Consider the following 14212-nt stretch of genomic DNA (forward strand, 5'->3'; position numbering starts at 1 on the left):
GCTTCACACATTGTAACCATGTCAGGAATCGAACCCGGGTCTTCGGCGTGACGAGCGAACGCTTTAACCACTAGGCTACCTGACCGCCCCAGATCTATTATGGCTTTAACACACATCCACAAGGCGGTTTCCACAGGTCGTGTTTGTGGACAGTAAACAACAACTACACTCCATTGGAAAACTGTGTGAATGAAGTCTTTCACATTTGTAATCACTTAATGCCTAAATTTGTTTTTAAATGACACTTCTTTTTTATAAAATACCACTGACATGATGGCACATTTATTTTTCAGTCAATGATGTGTAATATCTATACTGATAATTGTTCCATTATCAAAAAGAAACAAAACAATGTGTTTCTTTAACTTCTTTTGAGTAGTATATTTGGGGCAACCCACACCTTGTGAATGTGAACACACTACTGGAATTCTTAGATTAATGACACCTGCAACACACAATACAAGTGAGCCAAGAGTTACCCCACCCCCTCCTCTTACACCCCACCCCCTCCTCTTACACCCGACCCCCTCCTTTTACACCCCACCCCACCTCCTCCTACACCACACCCCCTCCTCTTACACCCCACCCCCTCCTTTTACACCCAACCCCCTCCTCTTACACCCAACCCCTCCTCTTACACCCCACAGCCACCTCTTACACCCCACCACCCCCTCTTACACCCCACATTCTCCTCTTACACCCCACCCTCTCCTCTTACACCCCACCTCCTCCTCTTACACCCCACCCCCTCTGGATCCGCAATTAAACAATCCACAAATTTCACTCATGTTCTGTGATACAATGCAGTCGGTAAAGAGATTTTATGAGTACTTCCAGCTTTTGAATATTTGGCACCTCTTTAGTCAAATGTCCGTTCAGAGTGAATGAGTGAGTGAGTTTAGTGATTTTTAGAACAATACAGTTATACTGGCAGTACATCTCTATCATGATGAGATCTTCTCTAGATATCTCAAGTTCATGTTTTAGTTCTCACAAGATAGTTTTTGTTCAATTACAGTACCATAGCAGACTATAAGAAATAACTCAAGTAATAGTTTCATTCAATTTTTTTCTTTTATTTTCAAACACATGTACACAATTTACACAATAACATGAACAATACAACCAATTCCTAAGAAACATATCAACAATAACAGAACCATTCAAACAATTATATGTAACATTATTTACAAACAACATGTATCTAACACTTATAACCCTCCAGTGACATCATGCTATTGTTCTCCAGTCAAGTTAAATCTCAAAAACAGGTACGTTGTTGGAGGATATTAGGATATAACAGGCATATTTGCTATCGGATATATAATGTGTTGTAATATCCCGGGGATTTTATTAATACAAGTTCCGTTCAGATTGTAACATGTAATGAAATGTAAAATCAAATGACAAATGTTTTCTTTATATTCCTGAGGATCAAACACCCAACCTTGTATCTGTAGCCGAGTGAGTGTACCACAAGGCTACGGAGGTGCTGATACATCACAATGCTTTAAGAACGTCTTTTCCAAGAACCGCATGCCAGCAACAGATGGTTTACACCCGTTTCCTAAGGTTCATTGAAAGTATGTTGAAACCTAAAAATGTTGATAAATGTTGTGTTAAGTTTCTTTTTTCGTTTTATAAGTTTCAGTTTTTATGACATCTAAAACCCTTATCCTTGGGATATAACCTTGGATCTGATGCCCATCGGTTTTAACCTGCAGATGGGGGTTTGAAATATCATAAAATCCCTCGGAAGTGCTTTATCCTACACATAACTAAACTTGGGTGGCCCTTGTACACCCCTGGACTTGAGTTAAACAACTCTGTAGGGCTCATTGTGGGGGCAGCTGCAAGGTGCTGCTAAAGCTGAATTCTACCATGAATTAGGAAACTTCTCGATTCTGATTGGTCAACCAGAGGTTTCAAATCAGGCATTTTTCAATAACGATATGTACAATAATATATTACCAGAGTCCTGGTTACTACAACAGTCAAAGAATGTGTGGCAATGCGCTATCCGACATTTGTGTTTTATGTGGACTTGACGGACAGTCCTGGGAAACTTGACTTCGGCCTCAAAACGCCGCGCTACTACTGGAATACTGTTAAAAGCCGCGTTAAACTCAATTCACTCACTCACTCGGGCTCAAAAACCCATGCATCTTTCATTCTGATTCAGAGGTCAAAGTTCACTCTGGGTTCACCTGCCCATGCCCCGTGAGTGAGTGAGTATGGTTTTACACCGCTTTTAGCAATATTCCAGCAATATCACGGCGGGGGAAACCAGAAATGGGCTTCACACATTGTACCCATGTTGGGAATCGAACCCGGGTCTTCGGTGTGACAAGTGAACGCTTTAACCACTAGGCTACCCCGCCGCCCCTATGCCCCGTGAGAAGCATGTGTATTAATACACTGAGGAAGGTGAAGGTTGATGTGTGATTACAGCAGGGTTATAGAGTTTGTGATAATACATGAGGTTGGTTTTTAACCAGAGTATTTCATGCGAAAAGTAAAAACATGAAAACACTTAGGGGGTGCCAGAAATTGACAAAAATTGTGCACATTTGCTTTCTCGAGGAACAAGATAAAAATCAATGCTCTCTGTACAAATATGTTATCCCTCTAGTAGATCAGTGATATAAGTTTTGCGCAACATGCCATGTTGTTCTGGTTGCAAACTGGTGCAAACAAAGCAGATTCATCAAAACTAATGCAGTCAAACATCGCTGAAACCCCCAGAGGACAGAGAAATAGACCATGAGACAACAGAAAGCAAACATACCACATCATGTCATTTATGTAACAAACAATAAGAAATCACCAATTTCCTGTCCCTGAGTGAGTGAGTGAGTGGATGAGTATTGTTCTACACTGCTTTAAGGAATATTCCAGCAAAATCAAGGCAGGGGACACCAGAAATGGACTTCACACATTGTACCCATGTCAGGAATCAAATCCGGGTCTTCTGCATGACGAGCGGACATTTTAACCACTAGGCTACCACCCCACCCCATCCTTTGATGTTTCACACTGAATCTTGTTACACTATATACTTGACACAAATTCTAACTTGTGCTAAGTTGTTTTACAGTTGATTTAAGTTTTAACTTATTCTGAACTCTTATAACTAAAAATTCAGTTTGACACAACTGGAAATTTGAAACATGAAGCTCAGCACATCCGGGTTCAAATAGTGATAAATAAAGTATTCGTTGGTTAAAAATAGCAACTACAAGCATCTGTACGTACCAGTGAGTGAGTGTTCTTGTTGTTGTTTTGTTGTTTAACGCCGCACTCAGCAATATTCCAGCTATATGACGGCGGTCTGTAAATAATCAAGTCTGGACCAGACAATCCAGTGATTGATATCATGAGCATCGATCTACACAATTGGGATCGATGACATGCATCAACCAAGTCAGCAGGCCTGACCACCCAATCCCGTTAGTCGCCTCTTACGACAAGCATAGTCGCCTGTTACAGCAAGCATAGTCGCCTGTTACAGCAAGCATAGTCGCCTGTTACAGCAAGCATGGTCGCCTGTTACAGCAAGCATGGTCGCCTGTTACAGCAAGCATGGTCGCCTGTTACAGCAAGCATAGTCGCCTGTTACAGCAAGCATAGTCGCCTGTTACAGCAAGCATAGTCGCCTGTTACAGCAAGCATAGTCGCCTGTTACAGCAAGCATGGTCGCCTGTTACAGCAAGCATAGTCGCCTGTTACAGCAAGCATAGTCGCCTGTTACAGCAAGCATAGTCGCCTGTTACAGCAAGCATGGTCGCCTGTTACAGCAAGCATAGTCGCCTGTTACAGCAAGCATAGTCGCCTGTTACAGCAAGCATAGTCGCCTGTTACAGCAAGCATAGTCGCCTGTTACAGCAAGCATAGTCGCCTGTTACAGCAAGCATAGTCGCCTGTTACAGCAAGCATAGTCGCCTGTTACAGCAAGCATAGTCGCCTGTTACAGCAAGCATGGTCGCCTGTTACAGCAAGCATAGTCGCCTGTTACAGCAAGCATAGTCGCCTGTTACAGCAAGCATGGTCGCCTGTTACAGCAAGCATAGTCGCCTGTTACAGCAAGCATGGGTTGTTGGAGCTATTCTACCCCGGATCTTCACGGGCCAGTGAGTGAGTGAGTATGTTGGGTTTAACGTGAGTGAGTGAGTATGTTGGGTTTAACGTGAGTGAGTGAGTATGTTGGGTTTAACGTGAGTGTGTGTATTGGGTTTAGCATCGCTTTGAACAGTATTATCAGTTGCATCGCGGCATGTCAGCATGATGTAGGAGAAAAGCCTGAAGTGACGCAGGTGTCATACATTTACCACTTTGGGTATGGTGCTGACAAACCTAGAAACATAATCAGGGGAAACTGGGATTTGAACCAACAATCCCAGCCCAAGGGATGCAACTCTGCACAGCGAATTGTGGTGCTTCAGACAACTGGGCCACCCGTGCCCCCTTTCTATTTCTTAGTCCTAGGGACTCAGTCATGCTTTTGGAGTTCCCAGGCAGAAAAATGAGAGTCCCAGTGTGACCAAAATACAAACAACAAAAGAACAGAGAGTATCTCGGAAGCCATATATGCCGACTGTATGGGTGAGATTCTTCATGGTTGAAACAAGCTACTGGTATGAGAATGAGTGAAGAAAACTGGACAGAGACCACGGCTACAAATGAATTGGTTAAAACATTCAAACAGTCATACTTTTTGGCATCCAGTGGGACTTCTTCCAAATTTTTAGGCATATAGGAAACAATATTGTACGTCCGGTAAAACCTGTATGTTGGAGAATCTACTGGCCGCCCAGGATTCCCTGTGAGTGAATGAGTGGGTGGGCGGGAGGGCAGGCGAGCGAGTGGGTGGGTGAGTGAGGGGTGTGTGTGAGTGAGTGAGTGAGGGGGTGGGTGAGTGAGGGGATGGATGAGTGAGTGAGAGAGTGGGTGGGTGAGTGAGGGGGTTGGATGAGTGAGTGAGAGAGAGGGGTTGAGTGGGTGAGTGAGTGTGAGTGAGTGAGTGAGGGGGGTGAGTGAGTGAGTGAGTGTGAGAGAGGGGTTGAGTGAGTGGGTGGGTGAGTGAGGGGGTGGATGAGTGAGTGAGTGAGGGGGTGGATGAGGGGGTGGATGAGTGAGTGAGAGAGAGGGGTTGAGTGGGTGAGTGAGTGTGAGTGAGTGAGTGAGGGGGGTGAGTGAGTGAGTGAGTGTGAGAGAGGGGTTGAGTGAGTGAGTTGGTGGGTGAGTGTGAGGGGTGGGTGAGTGAGTGAGTGAGAGAGGGGTTGAATGAGTGAGTGAGTGAGATATTCCAGCACTATCACAGCCTTCCAATGATCTATACACATTGTCTCCATGTTAGGAATCAACCAGGTCAAGGCTCACAAACACCTACTATTCTTCACTAATCTAGTTTTAAATCATAAAAAAAGATTGACTCTAAAGAACCAAATCTACCCTTGACTTCCATGTTTTCATCAAAACCTGTATTACCCATGAGGCAATCTGCTGCTGTAAGGTCAAGGCCAAACCCATTCAACCTTCATTCAGCTCACCTCAGTAACATAGGTCGACATCTCGGCCTGGACTGGGAGGCATCCATATTGGAACTACTTTGTTCCTGTGACTATCACATGACACAACTGTTTATGGCAGCAACTCACACACTGGCGCAGTGACGACTTGGCATTACGCCACTGCCACAGTACAGCTTGACCAGCATTACGCCACTGCACAAGAGAGTGAGTGAATGAGTGAGTGAGTATGGTTTTACACCGCTTTTAGCAATATTCCAGCAATATCACACCAGGGGATACCAGAAATTGGCTTCACACATTGTACCCATGTGGGGAATGAAACCTGGGCATTTGGCATGACGAGCAAATGCTTTAACCAAACGGCATCCCCACCGCCCCTATGGGGATAAAACCAGCACTGTTCAGCTCGGAGTCAGTATACTGTGTCGGAGTGGGGTATTCATGTTAAACTGCAGCATGGTATCTCAGTGAGCTAGCACTATAAGACCAGCGTTAGTCCGGACTAGTAACAGCAGCCACACACACACATGCATGCACATTGCTATATAAATGCAAGAATCACCTCACCTATGAACTGTCGGACAGGGATACACATATTACAATGAAAGAAGGTCCAATGAGTACTTCGGCCCAATGAGAACTTAGCACATTTGCACATATATAACTAATGTAATTGTTCAATATTGAATCACAAAGTGAAAAAATAAATTGGATTTTCTTTCAGCAAACATTTCTGTCCATGAGCCAGGTATCCGGGTCGTATCCATGGTGACGATAAGCTATCAAAATGATGCTCTTAAGAGTCTCTGTCCAATTTCCTGAAATCAGATGAAAGACATTCCAACATCATTATGAGAATAAATGAACATATTGTTCAGGCATTTTACATTTCATTTGCTTGTTTGCAAAACCAACCAAATTAATAAAAATGAAATTAGAAGAAAATGACATCTGACAAATATTTGTATTGGCAATTTTTTTCACAAATAGGTGTTACAATTATCCCTGGAATGTGGAAGCGATATAATTTACAAATATTTGGAGGACAAAGTCACCACTATTTACAAATTTGCTGGTTTCTGAAACTACATTACAGTCTCAATCCAAAACAAAGGAGTTAAAATATTTTGTATTTCATTTCAACATCCTACAGTGAAGTTCGGGCCGAACATTTTGATAATCAACCCATACAAAATTAAAATGCCTTTGGGATCAGTGGCTAGTTGTCTCATCACTGGCAGAGGTCTATAATCCTTTTCTCATGATTATCAGATGACATGGTGACTGATAATCCGAGGTGGAGCTAAGAAGGTCGACCTGCTTAACATGCATGTTGGTAACTTGGCAACACATGAAGAAAACATATTCAACATCATTCATCCATTAAGCACTCACAAAGGAACTCATTCAGGGGCTCACTCAGGAGAGCACTCACTGAGAACCATGCTCAGGATCTCAGGAATGCACTCCCTCAGGATTTCAGGAATACATTCTTTCAGGAACACTCTGCTGAGCTCCATCATGAAGTCACTCAGGAACCCAGGAACCCAGGAACACACACCTATGAGCTGATCCACCTTGATAACTGAAACATTGTCTCTCACACTGACACTCACTCACTCACTCAGGACCTCACTCACTCCAGAATACACTTACACACACACACAGAGTATTTCACCTACCCACTCATTCAGCCAGATGTAAAGAAAAGAAAGAACTCACCGGTGAATCCTGGGGGGCGTCTACTGGGGTCTCTCCAGGGCACCTCCGGGGGCCAGAATACCGGCTGCTTCTCCTGCAACACAAGCACCATCTACATACACCGCCACAACTCAGACAACCAAAACAACCTGGCAGAAACAAAGCTTCAACTAACATGGGATTCTGATCATGTCCTAATCACAATCCAAAGATGGTTTCATTAATCACATTAAATCACAGTTACAAGTACTTGTATCCAAGATGTTTGGTTTTCCCCTATTAGAACTATGTGTTCTTGAACTCAACACCTTCAGTGTTATGTAACCTTAGGAGTCGGGTACAACACCCTTCTCTATTGGTCACTTGTTCCGGTCAACCACTCCTTGGTTCCGGGAACGATGTAGCTCCAAAGTACAGGTCAGTTTCGTTTGTTCAATACTTTGATACTTCGCCCTCAATTACCGTATTCGATGTAATAAGCGCCCCGCTCTAATAAGCACCCACGGCGATAATTGCTAACACATTGGCTAGTGAACAATCCCAATTAGCACCCCTTCCGATTGATCAATGTACACAAGACTTATTGATTCGTGTATAATACGCACTCGTGTGTTATATGCACCCTTAATTATGGGCAATTAAATTCTGGAAAAATATATCTGTCGTACATAAACATTTCAGGCTGTCAGCATAAACCACAAAATTTATCTTTCAACTCCGTTTTTTCCACCAAAATAATATTCTAATAAGAGCCCCCTATTTCTAATTTTGAGAGCGCCCTGGCGCTTATTACGTCGAATACGGTACTTTTACTTATACTACCAATTTGATATATTAAATTGATAAAAAAATATGTTACCACATTTTCATCATTTTCAGATCTGAATGGTTTAATTAAAGACATCAAACACTGTTAATTTGAAGGTGACCATAATACAACCAAAGTTCCCTTAAAACACTTCAATGTGAGATAAACATTTCTTGTGATACATAAAAATGTTTCCGATATAGAACATGACAAACGGCAATTTCAATTCCTCAAAACCCACCTCCTTTCCATATCCGATGTTTCCACTCCCGGCTGACTTGGCAAGGACATGGGAGAGATACCGTCGCACGATGGCTGTGTTCCACTGACGGGGGAGTTTCCACAAATCTACCCGACCTATGGAGGACATGTTTACTGTCGGTTGTGTCTCCAGCTTAACATCATGCACCTCAGTGTCCAAATCGACCTGCATTACAACCACACCGACCCTCAGAACATAGCCACAGGAGCAGAGCGTTCAAGTGCTAATACAAGTGTCATCTGTTGTCATTCAGTGCAACTAGTTGTGTGGAACATAGTGCGATGATGTTAGGGCATATCAGCCATAATGAGATCATAAAGGGAGATAACTCATATTGGGAACACAAGGGGAGATGACTCACTCATTAAAGTGGTGCTTCTCTTTTCATGTTAAAAAGGGGATTACATAAATAAATTATTGAATTAAATTTAGGTTTCAAACTAAATTAAGTATATTCATTTTTTTGGGGGGGAGAAAGTTGTTGAAATAAACATATTTCAATATGTTTACACTTGACTGTTTTTAGTGGGTAAATAGACAATTCTTTCAGATCTACAAAATACTTGAATAAGAACAAGAATTAAAAATTCATTATGAGAGACTGGTACATGTAGTTTGATCCAAGTTAAGCTCATATTTTCATCATTTTGACAGAATATGCATTCATACTGTATGAGCAATATTTTCAGAATAAAATACTTTTCTCTAATAGTGTCTTATTTGTGCAGACAATGATTGCTTTACTCAACATGTGTGCAAATGAAATACTTCAGACATGTGTGCGCTTGATATGATAAATAAAGGCTCAACAATGGCGTCAGACAGAAATACAATCTTCACAACACAAATGTTCCCACTAAACATCGACCTAAATCCTTCGGCGAGTTGCTCAACACAAATTAAACCAGTACAAGGTTTTTAGAAGCGTCTGTGGTCTGGTCCTATAGAGGTTCTCCCCAAGTACTTGTCAGATTCATTTATCTGACGAGTTGTTTCAAAACATATCTAACGAGCGAAAGAGTGTTCTACATGATTTGAAACCCGATAAATGGTATGTGACAAGCACAAGTGCAGTAATCTGTTTCTTTCACATCCTAATATCGCATCATTTTAGCATATTTTGTCTATCCTCATGATTGCATTGCGCATTAATACATCACACAATGGAGACATGATCCGGCTTACTGCTAACTACTCATCCCAAGTGGGACCCTCAACACAACCGTTTCAGTTATATCTGTGAGTGAGTGAGTATGGTTTTATGCCGCTTTTAGCAATATTCAAGCAATATCACGACGGGGGACACCAGAAATGGGCTTCACACATTGTACCCATGTTGGGAATCGAACCCAGGTCTTCGGCGTTACGAGTGAACGCTTTAACCACTAGGCTACCCGACCGCCCTTCAGTTATATCTGGATAATCAAGACGATGATGATAATGCAAACTACGTAAGATAAAAGGCCATGTATTTACACTCGATCTGAGCCATAAAGCTTTGACACAGACGTAGGTAAAATCAGCTGAAGCAGGAGTAACTCATCAATGAATTACAAGCAGAAAAGTAGTCCATCATAATCTGACCTCAGGTCATCACCATGGAGTAGCCAATCACAGGCCTGGAAATCGATCTCACATGTATGATACCAGTTATCTCAAATAGGGTTCTCACCTACAGGTGTTAAGAGTGAGTGAGTGAGTGAGTGAGTTTAGTTTTACGCCGCTTTTAGCAATATTCCAGAAATATCACGTCAGGGGACACCAGAAATGGGCTTCACACATTGTATCCATGTCGGGAATCGAACCCAGGTCTTCGCCGTGACGAGTGAACCATTAATCACTAGGCTACCCAACGCCCAACAGGTGTTAAGAAACTAAATGTCGATATCCATGTTCAGGGCAATTTCTGATGTGATAAAACTGAGCAGAATGTTTCGTGTGTTTTCACTGGTGTAACCAACTAGATTTTAGATGTCACAGTGTTCATCCCTTGACATAGAGAACAGGTTGGTGTCAGAGGTGAGAAAAGGTTCAGTAAAATGAGTCTGATATAGTGGATAGCAAAAGACAAGGACATGAGATGCTCTGCACAGCAGCAACAGCTTCATGACAACCAGACACAACCAGACACTACCAGACACAACTTGTCCAAGCCCTTGCCCACTTAGCCAATCTGACGTCAATCATAACAATCTAGTGAGTGACTTGGGTTTAATGCTGCAGTGTAATGCTGCAGTGAATGTTTTACAAATTGCAGCGCCATCTGGCGTTCTTTATTGTCAACGTCCTTTCGTGCTCACTGACGTTCTTTATTGAAAACGTCCTTTCGAGCTCACTGACGTTCTTTCGTACACATTGTTCTTTCTTTTCTTATGACGTCTTTTCGTAACAGTTGACAATTAATATTGCGTACTTTTGACATTTATTTCAACTTTGTATGTTTAACCCTCGTCTGTTCGTTTTGTATTTTGACCTTTAGTAGTAACATTTAGTTCTTTATTTGTAATATTTGATCTTAATTGCGTACTTTTGTCCTTTTTTCAACTTTGTATTTTTTGACCGAATGGCCGCCCACAGCAATGAACAGTAGAACAGTTGCATCAAAGCGTGTTAGCTTAAGGGGAACTTAGATGGTTGTTGAAACCCACGAGCATAGATACGATGCTGACAAACCAAGAACCATATTTAGAGTGAATCCGTGAAAATATTGATGTAAAATATAAAGACACAAGCCTAATGAGCGAATGTTACCCGACTAAACCATACAAAAAAAAAGACAGCTAGAGATAAGTTAGTGCATTTCTGTCTGATGCAGTGACTAGTCCTGATAATGATGACATGTAGTAAAACCCTTAAAAATAGCACATTTCTACTGGTCCTCATGATACCTTAGCTATTGGGCAGTTTTCAAAGGACTATAGGACTAGTGCCAATTTCATTTTTTGCTTATGCCACAGCAGAAGTGTCGTAGCATTTATGGGAAGGTTTCAATCAAAGATGTAACAAATAATCCAAGTGAATACAATTGATCAGATAAAAAATTGCCTTGCACACTGAAGATGGAAGTTATATCTATTATATACTTCAGTGTGAAAGACTGAGTTTTCTGAAGTTGAGAAAAGTGATATTTTCATTGAAGTGAACATAACACTTGATATTTCACTGCAGTGAACATAACACTTTGACAGAACTATTGTCATACAAGAGTTACCTCCCTTTAATTGTCTCCCTTTATTGTAACTGTCAAGCCTGTACACAAACTGTTGATGTCCTTTTTACGTTAGTTCCACACTGAGAAGGCAAAATAATGACAGACAGTCATTTATGGAGTTAATATCACTTCTTGTCCTTTGTTATTCTCTCGAAAATGTTTCGTTATAAACTGTTAATTTCTCATTTAACCCGTCAATTGAAACTGTTCATTTCACAAAGCGCCATTTTTGTTACTTGACCAGCGTGTATTCTTTAGCTTCCAACAGTGGTCTCCTATTTTTGAAGAATATTTTTTTGTTAAAGTTGATTTTGTATACATAATCATATTGAAATGTATAACAAAAAAAATTTGTGACCTAAAATATTTTTTTAGATTTTGCAAACACGAAACTACTTCTTTAGTCCCAAATACAAGGGGTGGTGAACCGTCCCTGTGTGTTAGGTAGGGAGAATTTCAAGGTTTTACATTTGTAATGATGGAATTTAATTTTCCGGGAAAAAACTAATAAAAAAGTATACAATAAATAGGATATTTTATGTGTCGAGTGAAATATCATGTTTCTCTCATCTCGTGACGGGGGGAAAGGAGATGCCACTCGTGAAAATATCTCCTTCCCCCCCCCCCCATCACTCGATGAGAAAAACATAATATTTCAAGAGACACATGAAATATCCTCTATATATATCAAATCATGTGACTGTTCAATATTGACTTTCCGGTACATAAATGAACTACAAGACCTGATCCAAGCAAAAATGATCAAAACACTTTCTGAAACTGGGATTCCCAAAACTCGAGTCTAATAAACAGTGCATTGTTAATCTTCAGGACATTAATTAAAGGCACAACTCAATTGGTGGAGCTGAACCCACCTTTAACACTATCAAACTATATTCCAACTATATATCACAATGTTCAAGGTATATGACGGCGACCTGTAAATAACCTAATCAGGATCAGACGATCCAGGGATAGGTGTTGTAAACAACGATCCACGAGGTCAGGGTGGGATGACCAAGTCTCCAAAACTGACCAAACAATCCTTCTGGTCATCTCTTTCGACCAGCATAGGTTATTAGGGGTACAATCTGACTCAGAGTGAGTGAGTTTGGTTTTACGCAGCTTTTAACAGCATTACAGTTATATCACGGCGTGTGAGCTTAATGTGGGAGGAAAGCCTGAAGTGATGCAGGTCTCTGACGTTTACCACTTCTGTGAAACCCACGAGCACGGGTATGGTGCTGACAAACCCAGAAACATAATCGGGGCGAACCGGGATTCGAACCCACAATCATAGGTTTCTGGCGTGCCCAAGGGACGCAACTCTAATCTGACTCGAGTCTCAATGAGGTAGTTCCATAAGACACAACCAAGGCAGTATCAATCAACTGTATTTATTATGCATGGACAGAATGTCACAGTTCAACAGATATAGATGACTCATGTTATATGATACACATGCATGCAGTGGTTATACAATGGACAGAACAACAACCTATACAAGTCAGGTTGGCTTTCTTGTTTGCTGTTTGATGCCGCACTTATTATCAGCAATATAGCACAATTAAAATAGCAGTACGTAAATAGCTTGTAAACATTCAAGTTTGAACCTGACAATCCAGTGATTGACATTGTGAGCAATGACCCATGCTGGGGTACACTGATACACCATCAACCCAGTCTGGGTTGGTCTGCCACGGAGTTTACTACTCAAAAGAAGTAACAGAACACCCATTTTTGCATATGACCGTAGTTATCTATCATGACAGATTAACAATATGAAAAAAACCCAGGTGTTCTTTAACTTCTTTTGAGTAGTATATACACATGACATGGCCTAACATATGACCCATTTCGTGGGTTGGGTATTTCAGTATTTTCAATGATATATGTTAAAGCCACAACAAATATATTGCATGATCATAAATTTTGTTTTGCAAACATTAGGACAAATGAATACAGTATTCTCTAAAGAAAACATACATCTCTAAAAATATCAACTTTCACATATTTTATTCAAGTAATAAATTATTAGAAATCATCAGTTTCAGAATTTCAAATTTATCAAAGTAAAAATAAAGTCTTTGTGCACATGGTCTTTTGCAACTGGAGCTTTGTCTATGGGGAGATATAGTATGAATGTGTTTTTGACGTTCTTGAATGTTGGCTGTCGTGGCATACACACACAATTCCATAACCTACAGATTTTCACTGCTAACACCGAGTCCCTTCTGTATGAATCTAACAGAGCGGGTCCTTCTAGTTAACTTTATTGGGTATGCATACAAGCCTTAGAGTACCTTCATCATAAAGTAACATGTTTAACTTTGATATATAAATTCATCTCAACTGGTCATATACATAACCACTATTGTTTCAGGATATCACATAAACCAACAACTGTTTCACAAATTGACACAACTAAGTTAGCCTGTCACAAAGGGTATGTACAAAGGTATGTCGTCATAGCAACAGAAGTGAGGACAAAATGTTGATGGGGTAAATCTCATCAAAATCAGATCTTTCACTTTGATTAAAGACTTCTCTACATCAAGATGTGTAACATTAGAGGAACCTTCTTATCCCCAAATCAGTGTAGAGTCTTCTAAAATCTTGGTATGAGCAGCTAAAGCAGTGAGAGCAGCATATCTGATTACTATTCACCGGAAATGAATTTAAACAGGTAGTTCCAAATG

At 40.9% G+C, this 14212-nt stretch overlaps 1 protein-coding gene across 2 annotated transcripts in view; it reads right to left on the minus strand.

The window, feature by feature from the left end:
* Window positions 1–14212, minus strand: part of LOC124149189 (zinc finger protein 652-A-like) — an 80568-nt gene that overhangs the window by 6436 nt on the left and 59920 nt on the right. Inside the window, exons 5-7 of one of the 2 annotated variants that reach the window (XM_046520612.2) lie at window positions 8282–8467; window positions 7254–7326; window positions 5243–6349 (exon numbers count right to left, since the gene is read on the minus strand). The exons of the other annotated variant lie outside the window; for it this stretch is intronic. Coding sequence (XP_046376568.1) covers window positions 6252–6349; window positions 7254–7326; window positions 8282–8467 — 357 coding nt within the window. The 3' untranslated portion in view covers window positions 5243–6251. Of the gene's footprint in view, window positions 1–5242; window positions 6350–7253; window positions 7327–8281; window positions 8468–14212 lie in introns of those variants that run through there. 2 annotated transcript variants of the gene reach the window in all.

Source organism: Haliotis rufescens, unplaced genomic scaffold (genome assembly GCF_023055435.1).
Source record: "Haliotis rufescens isolate VD_foot unplaced genomic scaffold, xgHalRufe1.0.p SCAF_39, whole genome shotgun sequence".
NCBI lineage: Eukaryota > Metazoa > Mollusca > Gastropoda > Lepetellida > Haliotidae > Haliotis > Haliotis rufescens.